General features: G+C 44.9%; 1 protein-coding gene across 3 annotated transcripts in view; it reads left to right on the plus strand.

Annotated features, from left to right (window-relative positions):
- Positions 1–23,887, plus strand: part of SPON1 (spondin 1) — a 363,430-nt gene that overhangs the window by 41,931 nt on the left and 297,612 nt on the right. For 2 of the 3 annotated variants that reach the window (XM_044929565.2, XM_044929564.2), the window contains one exon: positions 21,449–21,555. In XM_044929565.2, the coding sequence (XP_044785500.1) occupies positions 21,449–21,555 (107 nt within the window). Of the gene's footprint in view, positions 1–484; positions 987–21,448; positions 21,556–23,887 lie in introns of those variants that run through there. The other variant, XM_006054443.4, reaches the window with a different exon arrangement.

Consider the following 23,887-nt stretch of genomic DNA (forward strand, 5'->3'; position numbering starts at 1 on the left):
GGCTCCTCTGTCAGTGGAATTCTCCCAGCAAGAATATAGCAGTGGATTGCCATTTCCTTTTACAGGAGATCTTCCCAATCCAGGGGTTGAACACAGGTCTCCTGCGTTGCAGGCAGATTCTTTACCATCTGAGCCACCAGGGAAGCCTACTATTAAGAGACATTTCTTGACTTAAAGACAGGTCAACTTAAAAAGTATCAGCAGATACAGGCTTGACTTTATCTTATAAGCTATAGACAGTACATTAGAATATGGCACAGAGTAGGTGTGCAACAAAAGTTAGTTCTCAGTCTATCCCTCCTTGGAGCACCCGCCTCCATAGGGTCCGCGGGTTGGGGTGGCAGCCTCGTGGTGGCACAGAGCCCGCAGTGTCCCTGGACCCTATGATTTCCTCGCCAGACCCTGGGAATTCAGCGTCGCAAAATAAACACCACCGCGCCGCTAATCGCCAGCTCAGAAACAAAACAGCGCTGCGCTGGGGATCTGGGCAAAATCAGCCCTCCCTCCTCCTCCTCCTTCGCCGCCGCCCTCCCTTCCTCGCGCTGCTCGGCTTGCTCGGCTCTGCTCAGCGCAGCGCAGCTCGGCAGCCGCCAAGCCCAGGCAGCACGGTCTCCCGGTCGCCAGCACCGGCTCGGAGCTCCGCTCCCCGCCTGGGCTCTGCCAGGTCTCGTTTCCGCGGGGACCCCTTCGGGCAGGAGTCGTGCGGCGAGAGCCAGCGGCCAGGGCACAAAGTTGGGGGCCCGCGAGGATGAGGCTGTCCCCGGTGCTCCTGAGGCTGAGCCGGGGTTCAGTGCTGCTGGCCCTGGCGCTGCCCCTGGCGGTGGCGCTGGCCTTCTCCGACGAGACCCTGGACAAAGTGCCCAAGTCAGAGGGCTACTGCAGCCGCATCCTGCGCGTCCAGGGCACGCGGCGTGAGGGCTACACCGAGTTCAGCCTCCGCGTGGAGGGCGACCCCGACTTCTATAAGCCGGGAACCAGCTACCGCGGTAAGTGGCCCGCCGTGGTGTTGGGGGCGCGGGACCTGGCCCCCGGAGGGCGCCGACCGCGCAGTGCCGGAGGAGGGCGCACGGTTCCCAGGCGCACCGTGCCAGCGCAGCCCGCCGAGGGCCCTTCTGTCCTGGATGCCCTATCCTTTTAGCTCCGAGCCAGTGTCCGGCGCCGTCGCGGGGCCGCTGCCAGGAGATGCAGCCCCCAAGTCCGAAGCGCGGTTCCCGGGTGTGGGTCGGAGCTGAGCGACACGTCACTCTGGCCTGGCTTCTATTCCGGCCGGTTCCAGGAGAGCGGTGGAGACTCGCCTTTCTCCAGATCCGTCTCTGGGGTCGAGGGGACCCTGGCTTCTTTTAGTCGGGTCCTAGGCTGGGTGGTGATTCCAGTTTTCCCCACTCCCATCCCTGAAGAAGTGGAAACCAGCTTTTCACATACTGGCCCCCAGTGGGACGGTCATTCCAGCTTCCCTGGACGGATCCCTACAAGAGAAAGGACTTGGGCTTCTCCCCTAACTGGTCCTAGGGCGAGGGGAGGAGAGGAGAAGAGCCCAAAGCTTTTCGGAAGGTTGCCTGGAAAGAACTCCAAATTATTCTTTGACGGTCCCAGGCGAGGGAGAAGACCCTGGATTTCTAGGACAGGCTCCCAGTGGACTAGGAGCTCTAGGTAGTTTCGAACAGGGGAGGGGAATCCAATCAAGACGGAAAGGGAAGCCCAGATTCTTGAGGCCTGCTCCCTGGAGGCCAGAGCTGCTCCCGCAACCCCGAGTCTCAGTACCCACAGAAAAGCGGTCTCTATGCTCCTCAGCTGACAGCCGGCTTTCGAGAGCGCAGAGAGGGGAGGTCCAAAGCAAGTGAGCGCCTCCCGGGCCTGACAGGCAGCTCGACCAGCACAGACCTGAAGACCCCTGACGCCATGCCCAGAGCCCAGAGCCCCTTTCTTAAGCCGGGTCAGGTCCCCATCCATCTCTTCCCTGCCGTTCTCCAGTCAGGAGCCAGGACACCAGGCAGGGAAGGAAGCCTGCCTAGCCTCACGGGGGCTCCGCGGGCGGGGAGTGACAGGGCACGTGTCCCTTCACCCCGGGCCCTTCGTAGGTCAATTCTGGGGCTAAGCAAGGAAGAGAGGGGCTTTGGGGCACTCGTGGGGCAAACGGGCCCACAGCCACCGCCCTTCCATCCCCACTTTCCCGTTCCTAAGCGTCGCGAGAGGAAGCTATGGGGGCGACATTGGATAAAGTTCGGGGTAGTGCCAGCTGGAGCCCGGGTCACACAGGCGACCAGAACCAGGGACCACCTTTCCCAGAATGCTTCTCCCATTTTCCTGGGTTTGTGTTCCCGATTCTCTCCGCCTGGAGCTACTCAGAGCGTAGTCCGCTTGTGGACGCGCTCTATGCCTGGCGGGTAGCCCTTGCAAGCCCGCACGGCTAGGCGGGGTGGGGGTTACCCTGCGCGGAAGGGTGGGGGTGGGGTGGAGAACACCGAGCCCGGCCCCCAGGGAGGGTTGGCCTCCAGCCGGGTTGGCCCGGCTGCCCAGCAAGCCGAACCTACATGCGGTCGCAGCCTCTTCCCCCCAGCTGGGAAACAGCCAGTCCTCTCCGTGGACTGGAGGGAAGTGGGCGTAACCCCACTGGCCTCTTCAGCCCTCCCCCAAACCGAGGACCTGAGTTCCCTGAGAAAACTGCCTCAGCTCCACGTGGCAGCGAAAGAGGTGGCTCCACAGTCAGTCCCGGGTTTAGTAGCTGTGTGACCTTGTGCAAGTCCTTTCATTTCTCGGATCCTGTTTCCCAGTTATTGAAAACAGATGTTTGTCCAGCTACCCTGGGCGGTCTTAGGGAGTAAATAAGCGCATAAAGATGAGCGTGCCTGAGCTACAGTGGGTTCCCAGTATATATTAGTTTGAGTTGTCTATGAGGCCCAAATGGTTTAATAATGGAGGGATGTGCACGGTCAGGTTCATTTTGTTTCTGCCACGTGTGTGTGTTTAAAAGTAGGTTTTTTCTGCACTCCTTCAAGCCAGTCTACCAGTGGATGCCAGTTACCTGGTGCTCATGAAATAATTGAATGAGTGAGTGCATGAATGATTTCTCCATATTAGGAGGCTTGCTTAAGACTATTACTAGTTTAGGATCAGGAGAATTTCTTTTGGGGATAATCCAGGCTAGCCTGCAGCCCAAGAGTCCTACTGGGTCTCTCTTCCCACATGAATCCTCCCAGTTTGGCTGAGCACTGGCAGTGAGGGATCCCAGCACTGAAACAGAGATGCATCTGGGATTCACATGAACAGAGGGGTTCCATGACGGCCTAAGTATCCATGGACAGCAGGTGAAAACTCGGACTAGACTTTCACCTTACAGGTTATGCCAGCCTACAATGTTAGTCTTCAACTGTGATGCCTGACTCAGGCTGTTGGTGGGCAATCATCTTACCTCTTTTCTGGTGGCTGAGAGATCTTGCAAGAAAGATCTTGCAGGAACCAGGCTAATACCTTCTGAGTCAATACTTCGGATTAGCAAACCTGATTCCACCACTCAAAGTTAGGAAGAAAAGGGCACTGGCCTGGTTTGTGACATTTTCTGTTGGCTTATACTTTCTTAGAATAGTTACGTTAGAAGTAAATCTAATACATTCTGCTCCGGGTATTGACTTAGGGCTGTGGAAATTAACATTCCCCTGATGTTCTGTTTGCCTTTTTATTTTTTACTGAATTAGGGCCCCTCACAATCTTTGGAATCAATGGCCTGTTTTCCTGCCTCAAACCTTTGTCCTCGGGATTCTAGTTTATCCCCACAGAGCTTCCACTCTCCATGCCCCCACTCCCACCCTCCCATCTCAGCATATCCTTTAGATTTTCTAGACTGGAGTAAAATGGTCACTATTGAAAAAAAAAATTTGAAACATGGGGTTTCTTCTCAACAGTCAGGATCCAACTGAGATGATGATTCAGCCTTTTCCCAAGTTGTTAGCACTATATTGACTGCCTCCTCTCTCCCACATCTCTACCCTCCCTCCCTCTTCCCCTCAATACCACTCCCTCTGCAATAATTGTGCTTTAGAAAGCTCTGAAAGGCTTGCTCTGTTTCTGACCATGGCCTCCTTTGAAAAAGAGATTACAGTGATTAAAAATAACAAGTTGAGGATCCTCAAGGGGCTTCCCTTATAGGAGGACAATTTGCAGGACCAGTCATTCCCAGATCACAATTTCAAGCCAAATAGAAGAAAATCAGCTGAAATGTTCAAGAATTGATTGAAAATAAGAGACTCTCTTGTCTGTCCAAAGGTCTGTTTATTAGGAAAATAAAGCCAGACCCTGGCTAATGAGAGTGGCTTTTCCTAGATGCTCTTTAAAGGGGAATTTCAAGGAACTTGATGGGGAAAGAATGTCCAGGCGAGATTTCAAAAGCTTGTCCAGCTTCAAGCATAATTAAGGGATTTATTCTAAATGGGGAGGTTTGGAGACCTCCAAAGCTGCTTTGCCTTCTCTTTCTTTCTCTCACTCTGGGGCACACACTGCCATAAGAATGTGTGTCCCAGAGTGTCCCATCTCCACCTGGTAGAAAGAACACAGGCTTTGATGTTGGCTGGGTCTGTTTCCACTCTGGCTCAGTCACACATCCACTGTGTGACCACAGACAGGCCACTTGACCTTTCTGAGCCACAGTTTCTCCACCTGTAAAATGAGACAGCTTTTCCCCCCGTCCTAGTGTAGCTGTGAGAATTAGAAATAATCCATGTCAAAAGAAACTGTCATACAGTAGGATATATTATATATATATATATATATATATATACACACACACACACACATATATAATGCTGTGAGATCATTATTTATTTTGGAAATAGAAAAATACTTGGCAGCTAACACTGGATGAGACATTGTGTTAAGTGCTTCCTACTCATCTCACATATTCCTTCCTGTACTTTGGAGCAATTTACTATTTTTATTTTACAGATGAGGACACTAAGCCTCAATAATCAGTGGAGTAAGGATACAAACTAAGGGATGTCTAACTGCTAAATCTGTACTCTTAACTAGTTTTCTATACTGACTCAATAAAACGAATTAGTGGAATGAATTCACCCAGCTACCCTCAGTCTTCTGGGTGGTGTGTCTTTGTTGAAGGAAAACGGCAACAACAAATCAAGATAATAACTGACATATCTTGGGACACTAAGTCTGAAGTGATGGGTCCTTATTTACATTTGCTTTTTTTCTTCTTGTAGATTTCAGTATTGCATTTGCCCATAAGCCAAAGGATTAATTTAGAAACATGAAGAAACTTGCCAGACTTTGGCCAATTCCTTTTGTTTGTGGGGACAGAAACAAATTGAAAAGAGAAAAACCTTAATTTGACTCTTGTTTTATTTTTACATGCAGATATTATATTACCATGTCGGTAAAATTATATGTTTGAAAAGTATATACATAGAATATGAAAAACTTAAGCTGGATGAGATCTTTTAAATAAACTTTGCATGTAGTGGTTTTTTTAGAATTAAGCACTGCTGATGATATTGTAATTATTTATAAGTGACTCTCATTTCCTTTTTTCTTTTTATTATATAACTTTAATTTTTAACTTTTGCTCTCTTTTTATAAGTATTTAGTTCAAATCAATAATGAAAATTAAAAAGATGTATACATATATAAATGCTTAATGGTTGTGGGGCTTGTTCCTTTGAGTTTGATGATACACAAAAGTCAGAGCATACAAAAAATGAAAACATATAAATTGAAATTTTTCAAGGTTTAAAACTTGAGTACTTACCTATACAAGTTAAGTTGTCCCTCTCCAGCTGTCTGACTGAACTGGAACAAGAGATTATAATTGTTGATATGTTCACAAACATGCTGTTTGCTTATTATACATAGAATGACAGATGTAGATCAATACCAATTTCTGTAGAGGAAAAAACTTTAGCCATCTTGTATTAATCAGGATACAGGCTAAGTTCATTACAAAAAGACCAGAAAATACAATATTTTAAATGAGAAGTGATGCTGGGAAAGATTGAGGGCAGGAGGAGAAGGGGATGACAGAGGATGAGATGGTTGGATGGCATCACTGACTCGATGGACATGGGTTTGGGTGGACTTTGGGAGTTGGTGATGGACAGGGAGGCCTGGCGTGCTGCGGTTCATGGGGTCTCAAAGAGTCGGACACGACTGAGTGACTGAAATGAAATGGAAAGTCCACGATGATGGGCAGTTTGCTCCACGTGTCCACCCAGGAACCCAGGTTCCTTCTGTCTTGTTGCTCTGCCTCTTCTAGTACTCTGCAGCCCAGAAGTAGCCACAAGTCACAATACCTGAAACATGGCTAGTCCACATTAAGCTGTGCTATACACGTAAGACACACACTGGTTGTTGAATAATTAGTATTAGAAAAATAATAAACTTCTCGTTAACAATATTTTGTATTGATAACATGTTGAAATGATAATTGTTGTTGTTTAGTTGCTAAGTCATGTCCAACTCAACCGCATGGACTGTAGGCCACCTGACTCCTTTGTTCATGGGATTTTCTGGGCAAGAACACTGGAGTGGGTTGCCATTTCCTTCTCCAGGGAATCTTCCTGACCCAGGGATTGAACCTGCATCTCCTGCTTGGCAGGCAGAATCTTTGTACCACTGAGCCACCAGGGAAGCCCCAATAGTTGTATATGCAAGCTAAATAAAATATAGTTAAAATTAATTTTACTTGTTTTTCATTTGTTTCTGCTGCTGCTGCTGCTAAGTTGCTTCAGTCATGTCCGACTCTGTGCGACCCCATTGACGGCAGCCCACTAGGCTCCCCCGTCCGTGGGATTCTCTAGGCAAGAACACTGGAGTGGATTGCCATTCCCTTCTCCAATGCATGAAAGTGAAAAGTGAAAGTGAAGTCACTCAGTCGTGCCTGACCCCTAGTGACCCCATGGACTGCAGCCCACCAGGCTCCTCCATCCATGCAATTTTCCAGGCAAGAGTACTGGAGTGGGGTACCATTGCCTTCTCCATCATTTGTTTCTACTGGACACTTATTAACAAGTAAAATGAATTTCCCCTGAAAAAATAATGTCTCACATTCTCTTACTCAGTAACAGGTCATCTAGGTGACTTGTCTGTTTCTCAATGGCGTGTGAATCAGTAGAGGGAAGGAGTGTTGGTGTGTGTGTGTGTGTGTGTGTGTGTTTGCATGTGATGTGCTGATAGGGTTCATACCAAGAAGAAAAAAGGGGCCAATATGTCAGAGTAGCTTGTCTGTCTCACCCTCTTCCTCAGTAAAGGAGGAAGCAGCAAGGAAAGAAAGGAAGAGAAGGAAGTTGGTAAAGCAAGAAAATGCAAGAGAGGGAGAGGAAAAAAGAGAAGAGGGGGAAGAAGAAGAAATAGAGGAAGGGGAAAGGAGGAAAGAAAAACTTCACTGGGATATACATATTTTTTTAATTTTATTTTATTTTTAAACTTTACATAATTGTATTAGTTTTGCCAAATATCAAAATGAATCCGCCACAGGTATACATGTGTTCCCCATCCTGAACCCTCCTCCCTCCTCCCTCCCCATACCATCCCTCTGGGTTGTCCCAGTGCACCAGCCCCAAGCATCCAGTATCGTGCATCGAACCTGGACTGGTATGAAAAAGAACGAATTTACATTTTTTTAGAGTTTAAAAGTCTTAATGAAGAATATCATTTTCATCCTCTTAATGGATAATTTCCCTCAAATCAGACCCCATTCATCTGGTATTGTTTTATTAAGATTAATTTTAAAATAAGTGCTCTTAATTTGCTATGGAATTTACTAAATTTTCTGATGTCAAAGTTTTTTAATTGATATAGTTGATTTACAATGTTGTTTCAGGTGTACAACATAATGAGTCTATATATACATATATTCTACATATATTCTATATATACATACATGTGTTTTTTTCAAGAGAAGAGTCCTATCTTACTTGAGGGTTAGATTCAAGAGTCATTATGGAAAGCAAAAATCACATAAGTGAAAATTACTCCTTATAAATCCTTTGCAGTTGTACATAAACGATCACATGGATACTAGATTCAAACTAGCCTTATTTATGTGCCCCTGCAGATAGTTTTGTTAGTGGGGAATAGAAACATACTGATATTTCTCAGGAAGTCCAACATCTACTTTTCCCTCCAACATTGGAAGAGACCAGTGTTTCCTCGGTTGAATACTGTACAAAACCATTGGTTTGCTCGTCCTTAGACACTGACATGACAAGTATGAAATACTCACCATCTGATGAACTGAGAGAACCAAGAGCCCCAGCTCATGCTCACTCAGGCACGTGAATACATGTATGTGCATGAGTGAGCATGAAGTGGCAAGTAGCCCAAATGATCTCAAGTATTATTTCCTCTCTCTGGTTGTAATCTGATGGTGTGCAATTGTGTCTGATTCCAGTCACATGCACTTCTCTGGAGCACCTGTGTCAGCTCACCATGTCACCTAAAGCTTTCTCTGTGGCTGGCTAGCTCTTGCTGATTTAAAGTTTCCCATTTTTACGGGGTGTCTTAGCAGGGTTGGAGTTGAGGCTAGGATAGGAAGAGTAAGCAGTTAGGTAACACCCCAAGAAGGCCTTTTTGAGCTCTACATAGACAAGGCTTCTAACTTTCAGAGTACCCAAAACTGCCATGAAAAGGTCAGGGAAACTTTAAACAGGGGCCTGCTCACATCCACTGATTTCCTGGGGTCCAGGAGACCCATAGGAAATAACCTGGATCCTGTCTACTGTTGTAGTTCCGATATTTGAAAACACAGACCAGGTGGCGGGGGGAAGGACAGGGAAGGCCCACAAAACACTGTGGGGGGGGATGGGGGTGTGGGAGGATGGGCGGATGCAGCAGTGGGAAGACCTGAATTCTCGGCACTACAGGAAGCTCTTCTGAGGCTCCTCCTCTTCTGCTCTTCTTTCTTTTCCTCCTCTCCTTCTCTCTCTCCATTTTCTTTTCCTCCTCTTCTTTCTCCACCTCCTCCTCACAGCAGCAACCCTGCCCTTTGAATTTCCCAAATACACCAAGCTCATTCCCACCCCAGGACCTTTGTATATGCTCTTCTCTATGCCTAGAATGTCCTCCCCCTGATCTTTCTATGGCTCACTCTGTCTTTTATGTCTCAGCTCAGATGTCATCTCTTTAAAGAGGCTTCTCTGACCACCAATTTATGGTCCCCATTACTTTTGCCTGGTTTTATTTTCTTCATAGCCCTGAACCACTCTCTGAAATGATCTTGTTTATCACCTGCTTCCTCAAGCTAGAATACAAGCTTTATGAGAGCAAAGACTTGTCCTTTCTTATTGGCTACTTTATCGCCAGCACCCAGAACATTCTGTGGCACTCACAGGCACTAAATCATTATTTATAGAAAAATGAAAGTATTGTTAAAATCCCAAGAACCCTTCTAAGAGAGAGATGTGAAATCTCCCTCTAAGAGAGCTGGATAGAAGGAAGGGACAGCATTTTTCCCTCTGCCAGACAGAGGTGAGGCCAAGGGATGGGGACAGATGGCAAGGACCTCCAGGCAGTGGCAGCAGAGAGAGAGGATGCTCAGTGCCCTGGGGGTATTGGCTGGAGCCTGAGGGCCGGCAGATGGTCTGGGTCCAGGGTGGAGGCTGTTGGAAGGGAAGGACTGGCAGTCCTGTGCACGGTGGAAAGCGGGATTGTTGATGGCTCAGAGGTGAGGAGCACACAGACAGCAGGCAAGAGAGCAAAGGGGAGCAGCTGCCGGCCTCAGATGCTGACTCTGACTGCCTGGAGAAGAGGGCACAGGGGACTGTTGAGCCCTCAAACCTAGACACCAGTTATTAAAGTGACTTTCCCTGAAATCAGCACTTTGTGGAGTCATTTGTGTGGTTTCTAAACCTAGCTATGCATCAGAATCACTTGAAAAGCTAAATACACACACACACACACACACACACACACACACACACACACACATATATATATAATCTTCACTGGCCCCACCCTAACAAAAGGTTGGATTCCAGAAATCTATATCCTTTCTATCTTTTTTTAAAGCAAGATGATGAGACACAAAGAGAAGGTGGCGACTTCCCTGTGATTGTGCTTCCCCATCCCCATGTCTCCAAGCCCTACCCCCAGCCTCCTAGTCCCTCACACTTTAGCACCAGGTCACTTCACTGCCCTGTGCTGTTACTGTCAAGACAGTGGCCAGTGGCATGTCCTCAAAACCGACGACACAGTGGTGGCGTTGCCCTGCCTTGGCTGTGAAGTGGTGGGAGGGAAGAGCTGTGAGCTTCCTCGAGGCGACCACTCACAGATGAGCGGTGCCTGAGCCAGGATGGACTGCATTGTATTGTACATCTCGGCAGCCAGAGACTGCCTCACGTGTAACTTCTACTCATCGTTTGGCGCCTGTCTTTTGGAGTCCAGCAACGTAAGGTCTCCCCTTGGCCATATGGCAGACCTCGAGGTGTTTGTGGAGAAACAGCTGTCATAAGTTCTGATTAAATTGCTTGTTTCTTCAACCATTCTTTGTAGGACCCTGTTTCTTATGCCCTGCACCTTAGACTCCAGGTGTGCTCTGATAGGGAGGGAACATGGTGGAAGGATTGTCTCCCCTGTTCTGGACACTGTGTTTGTGCTAAGCTTGCCAGGTCTCATGTTCGCTGTTTTGGCAGCTGTGTCATACTCTGGAATCCCACGGAGCTTGCAGCCAGCAAAAAATTCCTGAGATTTGATGGGAAGGCTGGCTGCCCTCCTTTCCCTGTACTAGTGCAGCTAGTCCTTGAATATCAGCTTGGCATGATTCCCCATTAGACTTAATCCAGCATGTTTGAGCCCATCCTGCTAGCTGTCAACCATTCATGAATCTGGATTCTGTCATTGAGTGACCTATTCACATAATCTAATTTTGGATCATCCACAATTTTGACAAGCAAGCCTTAGAAGTCTTTATCTAAGAAATTGGTAAGCAAGATGAGCAGGTCAGGGCTTAGGACAGAGCATTCTGACCTGCCTTAAAATCTTTCTCTAAAAAGCTGACATCCAATTAAAATAGCTTGAAAGTCAACCAATTTTCTGTTACCTCAATGGCATTTAAATATTAACTGTCACCCTGCTGGTCAACCACCTCAGTTTAGTTACAGATACTGTTTCTTTAGCTTGTTAATGAATCTTACAGTCTAGGTCGAATTATTTTCTTTCTTTGCTCCCAAATTAGTTCAGAGTCTTTCCACTGCAAGTAACAGGAACAAAGTCTAACTAAAGCAAAAATAGAATTATTGAGCCCTATATTTGGAAAGTCCAGGGGTGGATCTGGCTTCAGGTTTAAATGGATCTAGGGACTTAAACAAAGTTCTCTCTCTTTCTCTTTTTCTCTCCCTTTTCCTTTCCTGTCCATTGTTCCCAGTCCCTTTTTTTTTGCCTTCTCTCTCCTTCCATCCTTTATCTCTTGGCTGCATTTTTGTGTGTTGACACAGTTTTTCTTACTGCAGATAAACTTTCTCTAGGGAATGCCAGGGAAGGTAACTGTTAGCAACCTTCAGCGAAAAGTCTTTCAATCAGTTCTCTAAGTGAAAGAAAAGTGCTTTTCCCTTTAATTCCAAACTGAAAAATTCCAGGGAAGGGTTCTGATAGGTCACATACCCAGGGGAATGGGAAACATTACAATATAGAGGTAAATTGCTTCTGTGTTACTTCTGTGACTTGATATTTCAGGAGGGAGAAGGGGGACAGTGGCAGCCCCAAAGATTACATGGTCAGAGGAAAGGGAGATGCGGGTGTCTTTGACAGCATGTGTTCCTTAGAATTTCCTTCCCTAGTCCGAATCTCCAGCTGCATTCTCTTGGCTGATATATCTCTGATTCCTCAGGCACATCCTTCCCATCCATTCCTCTTCCCATCTACATATTGGTCAGCTCAGGACCCATTCACCTGCCTCCCAGCTATTCCACAGTGAGGGAGCATATGGGGGAAAGAATGAACTTCTGTTGAGTTGTTGCAATGTACTTTGTATACCTTATCTCCTTTAGTCTTTATGACAAATGCATGAAATGATAGTGATGATCCCTCTTTTAGACAGAGGAAACTCATTTATCTTTAAATATATTTTATTAGCAAAATGTATAAATACTTAATATTATAAACATTCATTAATTAGTTGTCATAATAACAATATAAATACTATTAGTGCCATTTTACAGGAGATTGTCAGCTGAGATAATGAGAAGTTAAATTATCAGCCCAAGGTAACACATAGAAAGCAGAGGGCATGGCAACCCACTACAGTGTTCTTGCCTGGAGAATTCCCATGGACAGAGGAGCCTGGTGAGCTACAATCCATGGGGTCGCAAAGAGTCAGATACAACTAAGTGACTAAGCACAGCACAGCAACATATAGAAAACAGGAATTTTAACCCTGATCTGTTAGCTACATCCATTATACATCCATACCTACAGCCCTTAAAACCTTAAATGTGCATGATCTTTAGTTTTGAATGGGAGGGAGTTCATCTCTCCCAGGGAATGTTGGGAGCATTCATTGAGGAAGATCACCCAAGAGAACAGAATAAGCCAACCCCACCCCATGACTTGCTTACCCTTGCTCACCCAGGATTTGTAATCCTGCCATCGTATTTGCCAACCTGTCAGCAGCATCTTCTCCTGCCTACTCCGGGCTAGGTGGGCTGAACTGCCAGTTTCTAAGTGAGGCATGTGAGTCACAGCTGTCCAGAGCTCCGCAAGTTGTGCAGAATCAGGACGGGCCCACTAGAGCTAATGCAATACTCCAGCAGTCCTTACAGCCAACCCCACATTACAAGTTAAGGCGGCAGCTCAAGTTCATTGTTGCTGATATGTGGGGCATGAAGACTGGGCATCTCAGTAACACAGAGCAGGTGGATGGCAGTGGCTGGCCTTGCAATGGAACTGGAATCTGGTTCAAGATCTTCTCATTGACGTTGGGACTGGAAGGGTCGGAAGCCCAGAGGTAGGGTGGGGAGAGTGGCCTAGACAAGATCCAGTAATGACAATGGGCATAGCAGATGCACTGAAGTTTATATTAGAGGGTTGACAAACCAACATTTGAAAGGCCAGAAGGTTCTTTGGGAGTTAGGTGGGACTGGAGTTTTCATATACTTAGGAGGGGAGAACTCCACCTTAGGTGGAGATCTGAGGCCAGGCCCCAGTGTGCAACATCACATATAAACAAGTACTCATCTAAACAAGGCAGCCAGAGAGGCCCTTGCCACTGAGCTGGTTTTTAGGGAAAGGTTGTAATCCATCTTCCAGCCTGGTTTTCCTAAAACATAAATTAATATGACATTCCCCAACTCAAACCCTCCATTGTGTTCTTGTCACTTCCAGAGTGGTATCCACACTTGTTAGCAAGACTTTAAAGATGTTTCAAAGATGCTTCTCCTCTTCCTCCCCAGCCTCTTATAATATCTTCCCTCCCAGCTCGCAACAAACAAAATACAGAATTACTTCTGGTTTCAAAGCCAAAGCTGGCCCACAATGCCTTTCCCTCTCTCTGAGATGCTGTTGTTCCTCTTGTCCACTGGACAAACTCGTATACATCATTTAGTTTGTAGCTCAAATGGCCTTCCTCCATGGTGCTGCTACTGCTAAGTCGCTTCAGTCGTGTCCGACTCTGTGCGACCCCATGACTCGCCTTTAACTCCCCCCGTAGACTCAGATGTTCCCTCCTCTGGGATCCCAAAGCACTTCATTCATACATCCATAACACCCATCATATAAAAATACCTGCCAATGCAGCCTTTTCTCCCAGCTCTTAGACTGTGTGCTCCTAGAAGGCAGAGGCTAGGTCTTTTCTTGGTGTGTCTCTAGAGACATAGTTCAAGACAAAATGGGTCTGTGTTCTCAGAAAGTTTACAAGTTACTAGAGGAGACCAGCATTTAACAAATAACTCACAAATATTTAATTGAGATTGGGTGAGAAGTATTCAAGGGGGGAAAAAAGTGTGTTGAAAGGCTATATTGTGTGGGGTTAGGAGGGGCTGAGTGGCCATAATGAGGCTCACTCTCTAGGGTGTGAGGAGCTGCAAAAAGACTCAGTTAATTATAAAGACTTATCCAAACCTGTGCAGAACCTGACCTGTGACTATCAGCCCCAAAGACAATGATCTCCACCTCAGTCCTCTCAGTGGTCCTCCATTGTCACCTACTAGTTTTTCTCTGGAGACTCAGCCTCTGGAGATTGACCCTGAGGACCAGCTTTTTAAAACTCATTGTTGGTTAATCAGCTTGCTGAGTGTCATGATCTTTATGATCATCATCATCATTTTGATCATCATCTTCATTCCCAACATCACCAAGATCACCATCATCATCCTTTACAATTTTGAATCCTTTATATATCTGCCAGGCACTGTGGTAAATGTTTATTTAGTCATCTTTACATTCCTAAAGAAAGGTAATATCATTAACCCCATTTTTAAAAAATGAGTATCCGGGAGGTTAAATAAGATCATATACTTATTAAGTGGTAGCTCTGGGACTCTAATCTGAAATCTTTGCTTTTAACCAGTTCACTGTATATGCTCACAGAGTGGCTCCAAATGGACTTTAAAAATTTTTTAATTTTAATCCTTCATAAGCTTTTTTCTTTAATTTCCTGGGTCTCTTAATGACCTCTCTTGGGAAGCACTTGGGAGGAGTCATTAGAAGATGCTATTATTTATTGCCAAGCAGTTGTCTTCAGTCAATACTGCGACTCAGAACACACTGTGCATTTGTTCCTTTGACGAGTCATATAATGGGGCTCACTAGAGGGACGGGGATCTCCTCTCTTCCTTCAAATTACAGTGTGTAACACAGTCATCACCACGGATAATTATGGCTTGAAACACCAACTTCAGCCTCCAGAGCCTCCATCTTCTGGATTGTATTCAATAAGGTAAAGTAAAACCTTAGTTTTCTAGAACCTACAGGAATGCATCATTCTGGAAAGCTGTTTGTGGGTAGCCCTTTAAGTGCTCTGCACAAATATACAAAAAGATCCATACTTACCATTCAGAAACATTGTTTAATAATATTCTTGTCAAAACAAAATTTTAATACAGAAAAGTTCACAAATCTTGCATCTTGGTGAATTATCACTTGTTGAATACACTTATGCAGCTGGCACCCAGATCAAGAACTAGAAGGACCTGCACTTCAGAAGCACTCCTGTGTCCCCGCCCTAGATCAGCCCTGCCTCCCCTTCCCACATTTGAACGCACTGGCCTGACCTCTAGGATCATAGATTATTACTTTTCTTGGTTTGGGACTTCATATAAATGTCATTGTACTTTATGTATTCTTTTGTGTCTGTCTACTTTCGCTTAAGATTGTGAGATAATCTCTGTTGTTGTAGGTAGTAGTAATTTGTTTATTTTTAACTGAAAGTTTCTACTACAAATGATGCTACTGTGACTATCTGGTAGGTGTCATTTGGTGCACACATGTCTGCATTTCTGTTGATTTAGGAGAGGCAGTCCTGGGTCATAGGGAATGTATAAGCTCAGCTTCAGTAAATACTGCTAAAGTATTTCTTCTCCAACACCACAGTTCAAAAGTTTTCCAGGGAAGATTGCTCATTTTCAGTTCATCAACTGAGTGTGAGAGTTCCAGTTAAGAACATTCGATAATGTTAATCTTTTGAAGGTTATTCAGTCTGGTGGACATGCAGTGGTACTTTACTGTGAATTTAATTTGTATTTCCCCATTGACAAATGAGGTTGAGTGCCTTTTCATATGTTTATTGGCCATTTGGGCACCTTCTTTTGTGAACTTTCTGGAGAAGGAAATGGCAACCCATTCCAGTATTCTTGTCTGGAGAATTCCATGAACAGAAGAGTCTGGTGGGCTCCAGTCTATGCAGTCGTAAAGAGTTGGACATGACTGAGTGACTAACACTTTTTGTGAAGTACTAGTTCATGTGAATTGCTTATTTTCTTACTTTGGGCTGTCTATCTTTTTCTTATTGATCTTTGAGAGTTCTTTATATATTTTGGATAAAAGTTTCTGGTTAAATGTATTGCCAATACCTCCTTTCACACCATAACTTATATTTTCTTATCAAAATTTTGTTTATCAACAGACATTGTTATCATTCCATTTACACATCTTCTTTATCATCAGTGTTTTTAAATGTTCTATTAAAAAAAAAAACTTTCCCATGCCAAGATCATTCATGTTTCATCTTATGCTACTTTCTAAAACCTTATTGTTTCACTTTTCACATTTAGCTCTACAATCTATGTGAAATTTTGAGTATGATGTGAGGTAAAGACCAAGATCCACCTTTTTTTGTATCTTTTAAAAGTTGTGTTAGTTGCTCCCTCATGTCTGACTGTTTCCTAATTGTCACCGAATATATCTTCTTTCCCCCACTGCTCTGCAGTACACCCTTAATCATAAATCAAGTTTATATGTATTTGTGTAACTTTATCTGGACCTCAAACTATTCAATCGGCCTATTTTTATTTCCTTGCTATAGTACATAGGCTTAATTTCTATAGCTACATTGTCTCAATAGCTGGTAGTATAAGTCATCCAACTTCGCCTTTCTTTCTCCAGGTTGCCTTATATATTCTTGGCCCTCTGCACATATAAATTTTAGAATCAGCTTGTCAATATCACAAAATCATGCTGTGATTTTAATGTAAGTTGCCCTAAATTTATAAATCAATTTGAGAAGAATTGACATCTTTACAACACTGAATCTACCAGTCTATGAATATGATTCAGTAAATACAATTACATACCAACTCTGCTATCCACTGTGCTGGGCTAAGATGTGATTCTTACCTTTGAAGGACTTACAAATAGGTAAACAAATACTTGCACACAAAATATTTAATGTGATCATTTCATCGCTGATAATAATAAGAGCTAATATTTATTGTATCTGTTATCTGCCAACAATGGTTTTAAGGACTTTCATGCATTACTTATGCTTCACATTGATATGTTGAGGTAAATACTGTTATTAGGCCCACTGTATCAGCCAGTTCAGTAGCTCAGTTATATCTGACTCTTTGCGAACCCATGAACTGCAGCACACCAGGCTTCCCTGTCCATCACCAACTCCCGGAGCCTGCTCAAACTCATGTCCATTGAGTCAATGATGCCATCTAATCATCTCATCCTCTGTTATCCCCTTATCCTCCTGCCTTCAATCTTTCCCAGCATCAGGGTCTTTTCCAATGAGTCAGTTCTTCGCATCCGGTGGCCAAAGTATTGAAGCTTCAGCATCAGTCCTTCCAATGAATATTCAGGACTGATTTCCTTTAGGATTGACTGGTTGGATCTCCTTGCAGTCCAAGGGACTCTCAAGAATATTCTCCAACACCACAGTTCAAAAGCATCAATTCTTTAGCGCTCAGCTTTCTTTATGGTCCAACTCTCACATCCATATATGACAACTGGAAAAACCATAGTTTTGACTCTTTGGACCTTTGTCAGTAAAGTAATGTCTCTGCTTTTTAATATGCTGTCTAGGTTGGTTATAGCTTTTCTTCCAAGGAACAAGTGTTTTTTAATTTCATGGCTTCAGTCACCATCTGCAGTGATTTTGGAGCCCAGAGAAATGAAGTCTGTCACTGTTTCCACTGTTTCCCCATCTATTTGCCATGAAGTGATGGGACCAGATGCCATGATCTTAGCTTTCTTAGCTTACTCCTTTCCCAATTGGAATTTTAACAAGATCCAAGGGAAAAGAGCACCCAGGTCTTGATGGGGCAGTCAAAGGAAACATTACAGAAAAGATGAAAATTTAGCTGATTTCTAAAGAAGTTTTCCAGGAATGGAGGAGGTGGAACATTCCAGGTGTATGAATAGCCAAGTGGGAAAAAAAAATACTGTAGGATGAAATGATGGCTTTTCAGGAAACTGCCAGTGAGAGAGTCCCAGGACTGAAATGTGGTGTAGCAGGGAATGGAAATATGGTTGGTGGAGCTTCCCAGAGAGACAGAGTCTGTGGGCCCATCAGTCTATGGAGTTTGAGCTGCAGCCTGAAGTCACTGACTGTGCGGCAGAGACTGCGTGTCTAGCTTAGGTTGGGTTCCTCAGAAGCAGGTATTATTCATTTCTTAGGGTTCCCATGTATAGTACCATAAACCCGTGGCTTAAAACAACAGAAATATATTTGCTCACAGTTCTCAAGGCGAAAAGTCTGAACTCAAGGTGCTGTCAGAGCTGTTTCCTTTTGGAGGCTCCAGGGAGTTTCTTCGTGCCTCTCCTAGCCTCTGGCGGCCATCCTTGCCATTTACTGGCTTGGGGGCGCCTCACTCCCATCTCTGCTTCTGTCATCACTTGTCATTCTTCCCTGTGTGTCTCTGTGTCTCTTTGTCTAAGGACATTGGCCATAGGCACTTGGACCAATGCACTTGGACTTATGGTCACCTTAATCCAGTATTATGATCTCATCTTAACTAATTACATCTGCAAAGACCCTATTTCCAAAAAAGGTCACATTTCCAGGAACCTGGGGTTAGGGTTTTAGCATACATTTTAGAAGGACACAATTTAACCCAGAACAAACCCTCAGGGGATGACTGGGGTGCAAGTGACTCTTAAAGGAAGTACTCCCAGGGGAAGCCAATAAGGGGTTAGGGACGTGGGACAGGAGAGGAAGAAACCTCACCTGGCCGTGACCCCAGGTGAGCTCTGATCCTGCAGGGCCATTTAGAGATGTCAGGTCCTCAGAATCGTCACCTGGTGCAAGGGAGCTGGGCCTTTCATGTTAGGCAGAGAGACTCCAGTGACCTGAGGCTGGTCCTTCAGGAATGAGCCATGGGTGCCAGCCTCTGGAAGCAAAGGCTCATCAGTGCCAGGGCCACGTACCAGGGCCTTTGTACTATGGCACAAAGGAATTTGAGGTGATCTGGGCACAGTCCCTTTACTGTCTGCCTCTTACTCTCTGTTCCCCTTCCTCCAGAAGTGTGTAGGTTGGCTTTGAAGGCCCTCCACCCCAACCTAGATAACCTCAGACTGCTGTGGGGCTATCTGTCTATCCCTCAGAGATCTCAGTTCTTTCTCTTGACATCAAAGTCATCAATTTCTGTGTGTCATTGCTTAGCACCCCACATTTTTTGCTCTTCTCTACTTCATTATGTCTTTTTTTTTTTCCCTCAACCTTTCTTCCTTACTTTCTATCTGACCTTTTATAGACATTAGTAGCCAATCTTTGTGGTTATTCAGAAACCTAGGTTCCTCCCATCTTGTGGCTCCAATCCTTCTCCTGGGGTATCAGGGTCCTCTGCTGGATTCCCCTGCATGCAGCAGGCAGAGTTGGGAAAGGAAGGATGGAGAATCATGTAGAAAATTTGGAGGGGCCAGGCAGGAAGTGGCATTCATCCTGTCTGTCCATGTTTTCCGCCAGCAGGACTGGGACCCAAGCAGGACAAACTGCAAGGGAGGCTGGGAATATGTTCCAGCTAAGTGCCCACAAGAAATAGATGTGTTTTGCCACATCCTCAGTTTTCATTCCAATCCCAAAGAAAGGCAATGCCAAAGAATGTTCAAACTACCACACAATTGCACTCATCTCACACACTAGTAAAGTAATTCTCTAAATTCTCCAAGCCAGGCTTCAACAATACATGAACTGTGAATTCCAGATGTTCAAACTGGATTTAGAAAGGGCAGAGGAACCAGAGATCAAATTGCCAACATCTATTGGATCATTGAAAAAGCAAGAGAGTTCCAGAAAAACATCTACTTCTGCTTTATTGACTATGCCAAAGCCTTTGACTGTGTGTGGATTGCTACAGACTGTGGCAAATTCTTAAAGAGATGGGAATACCAGACCACCTGACCTGCCTTTTGAGAAATCTGTATGCAGGTCAGGAAGCAACAGTTAGAACTGGACATGGAACAACAGATTGGAAAGGAGTACGTCAAGACTGTATATTGTCACCCTGCTTATTTAACTTATATACAGAGTACATCCGGAGAAGGCAATGGCACCCCACTCCAGTACTCTTGCCTGGAAAATCCCATGGATGGAGGAGCCTGGTAGGCTGCAGTCCATGGGGTCGCGAAGAGTCGGACTCAACTGAGCGACTTCACTTTCACTTTTTACTTTCATGCACTGGAGAAGGAAATGGCAACCCACTCCAGTGTTCTTGCCTGGAGAATCCCAGGGACAGGGGAGCCTGGTGGGCTGCTGTCTATGGGGTCGCATAGAGTCGGACACAACTGAAGTGATGCAGAAGCAGCAGCAGCAGCAGAAGCAGAGTACATCATAAGAAATGCTGGGCTGGATGAAGCACAAGCTGGAATCAAGATTGCCAGGAGAAATATCAATAACCTCAGATATGCAGATGATATCACCCTTATGGCAGAAAGCAAAAAAAACTAAAGAGCCTCTTGATGAAAGTGAAAGAGGAGAGTGAAAAAGTTGGCTTAAAGCTCAACATTCAGAAAGCTAAGATCGTGGCATCTGGTCCCATCACTTCATGGCAAATAGATGGGGAAACAGTGACAGACTTCATTTCTTTGTGCTTCAAAATCACTGCAAATGGTGACTAAAGCCATGAAATTAAAAGACGCTTGCTCCTTGGAAGAAAAGCTATGACCAACCTAGACAGCATATTAAAAAACAGACATTACTTTGCTGACAAAGGTCCACATAGTCAAAGCTATGTTTTTTCCAATAGTTATGTATGGATGTGAGAGTTGGACTATCAAGAAAGCTGAGCTCCAAAGAATTTTGAACTGTGGTATTAACTTTTGCTTTTGAACTGTGGTGTTGGAGAAGACTCTTGAGAGAACCTTGGACTGCAAGGGGATCCAACCAGTCCATCCTAAAGGAGATCAGTCCTGAATATTCATTGGAAGGAATGATGCTGAAGCTGAAAGTCCAATATTTTGGCCACCTGATGCGAAGAACTGACTCATTGGAAAAGACCCTGATGCTGGGAAAGACTGAAGGTGGGAGGAGAAGGGGACAACAGAATATGAGATAGTTGGATGGCATCACTGACTCGATGGACATGATTTTGAGTATACTCTGGGAGTTGGTGATGGACAGCGAGGCCTGGTGTGCTGCAGTTCATGGGGTCGCAAAGAGTCAGACAGGACTGAGTGACTAAACTGAACTGATAAGGAGTTTATGCTGCAAGCACCTGAGTCTCTCTTGGGCCAATCTATGGAAGTATATAACATTAGATAACTGTCAAGACGAGTTGCTGACCATGTACTATTTTTATCGAATTGTCGTTACTAAGAGCGTTCATCTCAGGCTTGGTTGATTCAACAATTCCCAAGTAAGATCACAGTTCAGGTGTTTCAGCAGGTTCTGAAATGTGAGAGGGGGCTGGGTGGCGAGGGTGAAAGTTCATCACTCTACAAAATGAGCCTTTCCCGCCATCACCTGCCCTTGCAGCCCACAGGTCTGGGATGCTGATGAGGGCTCACATTGATCCATTTGACAAACGGAAGACAGCTGATTCTTGTGCTTATCATCTGCTTTCTTCTTATCTTGCAGTGACGCTTTCAGCTGCCCCTCCCTCCTATTTCAGAGGATTCACCTTAATCGCCCTCAAAGAGAACAGAGAGGGTGATAAAGAGGAAGACCATGCTGGGACCTTCCAGGTAAGAACGCTTCTGGGCTTACCCAGGGTCCTCCATCGCTGTAGTAGGTAGAGGCCAGCTGCAAGGTGAGTGTGCTGTGGAGGCTGATGGAAAGGAGTGGGACAGGTATCTGAGCAGGCTTCTTGTGCAATTCCCTTGACCATTGGCCGGGTGGGCCAGGGCCATGGAAAGACCCATAACAGGGTGCGCAGCAGACGCCTCAAGTCTCCCTTAAGGCCGTGGGGCTTGGCCTCCAGGCAGGGCTCTTCTGGGGCTCATGGTGCCTTGGGCAGCAGACAGTCCAGTGTGCTGAGAACTTCCAGAACCCTGGCGAGGATCCGGCTGTTTTTCCTGTGCAGCCGCTTCTTGACTGGCAATTCTCAAGTGTAAACGGAACAAGAGCTTAGGATGACCAGACTGGAGGGAGTTCAAAGCACAGGAGAAGGACTATTAAGGGAACGAAGAGATTGATTTATGAGGGAAGATTAAAAGAATTAAACATGCTTTGCTTGGCTAAATGAACAAGGCCGAGTTGAAGAGGTGGTAATGGTCTTTAAATGTCAGTCCTCACAGAGCAGCCTCCTCCAGAGGAGGCCTCATTTGACTTTGTACAAAAGGGCGCAGCAAGACGAAAGTGGGTCAGGAGAAGAAAGGGAATCTCAAAGGCAAGGGCCCTGACAGTGAGTCATATTTCACCGTGCAACATTCTTCCAAGGGAAGTGGCGGGAACATCACCCCCTTTTCAGAGGCTTAGAAAGAGGCCAACGAGTTGTCAGAACACGTCCCAGAAGGACTGGGGCCATCCTAGGAGGAGGCCTGGCCAAATCTGCTGTAACCATTTCTCATCTCAAATTTCCAATTGTTCTGGGATCCATTTTTATCTGGCATTTGCAAACTCAGAGGGGAAAAAAAAACAACAACTGAGGAAGAATACTTACACCCATAGCTGGCTGCTGGGGATTCTGGTACAATTTGTGGGTTCCATGGAGCACCCAAAATATCTTCCTTGTCCAAAGATATCTTTAACCCGTTATGGGCAGGTTGTAATTTTGAATCCTGTGATTTAAAAAAAAAAGACAATGTCCGGTGTTTAGGAATCTGGGCTTGTGGCTGAGTGGGACCATTAATTCCATGCTCATTGTAATGTTCTTCTGTAGATATAGATGGCAGGAACTGTTTTGGAATGTATCTGAAGGAATTACTCAGATACAGTCTGTATTTGTTGGGTACTTACCATATGCCAGGCAGTTGGTTAAGTGCTTTACCTTATCTCAGTTTATCTTACTTTACCTTATCTTAGTTTAATTCTCACAGCAACCAAGTAGATCCAAACTATTATACCTATTTCATAGATCAGGAAATTGAAATTTGAGAAATTAAATCCCTTGCCTAAATGGCTAGTAAGTAGTAAGGTCAGGCTTCTCTATCACATGTCTGATTCCAGTGACTAAATGTCTTCCCTATAGTCCTGGACATGCTCCTGGCATAGGTGTGTTTGGACAGTGCATCAGCAAGGTTGTCATTATAGAGAAAGGAAGATTCATGCAAGCATTCAGCCCATAAGAGCATTAAGATGTATCCCCCTTGTTCTTGGAGGTGTGAATGATTTATCAGATTGGGGCAGCTGAGAGATCTAGGCACCTGAGTGTCAGGAGGGATCAAGTTCTAAGAAGGGAAAAGGAGGGGGGTGGTGGTGGGAGATGGGAAACGTGATCTTAATATTTACTCAAACAAAATTTATCTGCTTTAAAATGAAGCTTAGAAATATATTCCCCAAAAGAGTTGAAAGCAGGGACTTGAACAGCTATGTGTACACTCATGTTCATAGCAGCAATATTAATGACAGCCAAAAGGCAGAAACAATCTAAATATCCATTGGTGGATGAATGGGTAAATAAAATGTGGTGTATACATACAGTGAAATATTATTCACCTTTAAAAAAGGACATTCTGACATATGCTATAATATGGATGACCCTTGACATTATGCTAAATGAAATAAGTAGGCACAAAATGACAGATACTGTCTGATGTCACTTATATGAGCTTCATCATCAAGTTTATAGAAACAGAAAGTAGAATGGTGGTTGCCAGGAGATGTGAGAGAAAGGGAAATAGGGAATTATTGATGAAAATGTGTGGAGTTTCAATTAGGGAAGATGAAAAACGTTCTGGAGATAGATGGTGTTGATGCTAGTATAACATATGAATGTACTTAATGCCATGAACTGTATACTTAAAGATGGTCAAAATGGTAAATTTTGTGTGCATTCTGATACACATACACACACTAAATAATGCCGGAGTTAGGCCAGTGGGGACATGGTTTCTTTCTTTGATGTTGTTTTAATTC

This window comes from Bubalus bubalis, chromosome 16 (genome assembly GCF_019923935.1).
Source record: "Bubalus bubalis isolate 160015118507 breed Murrah chromosome 16, NDDB_SH_1, whole genome shotgun sequence".
NCBI lineage: Eukaryota > Metazoa > Chordata > Mammalia > Artiodactyla > Bovidae > Bubalus > Bubalus bubalis.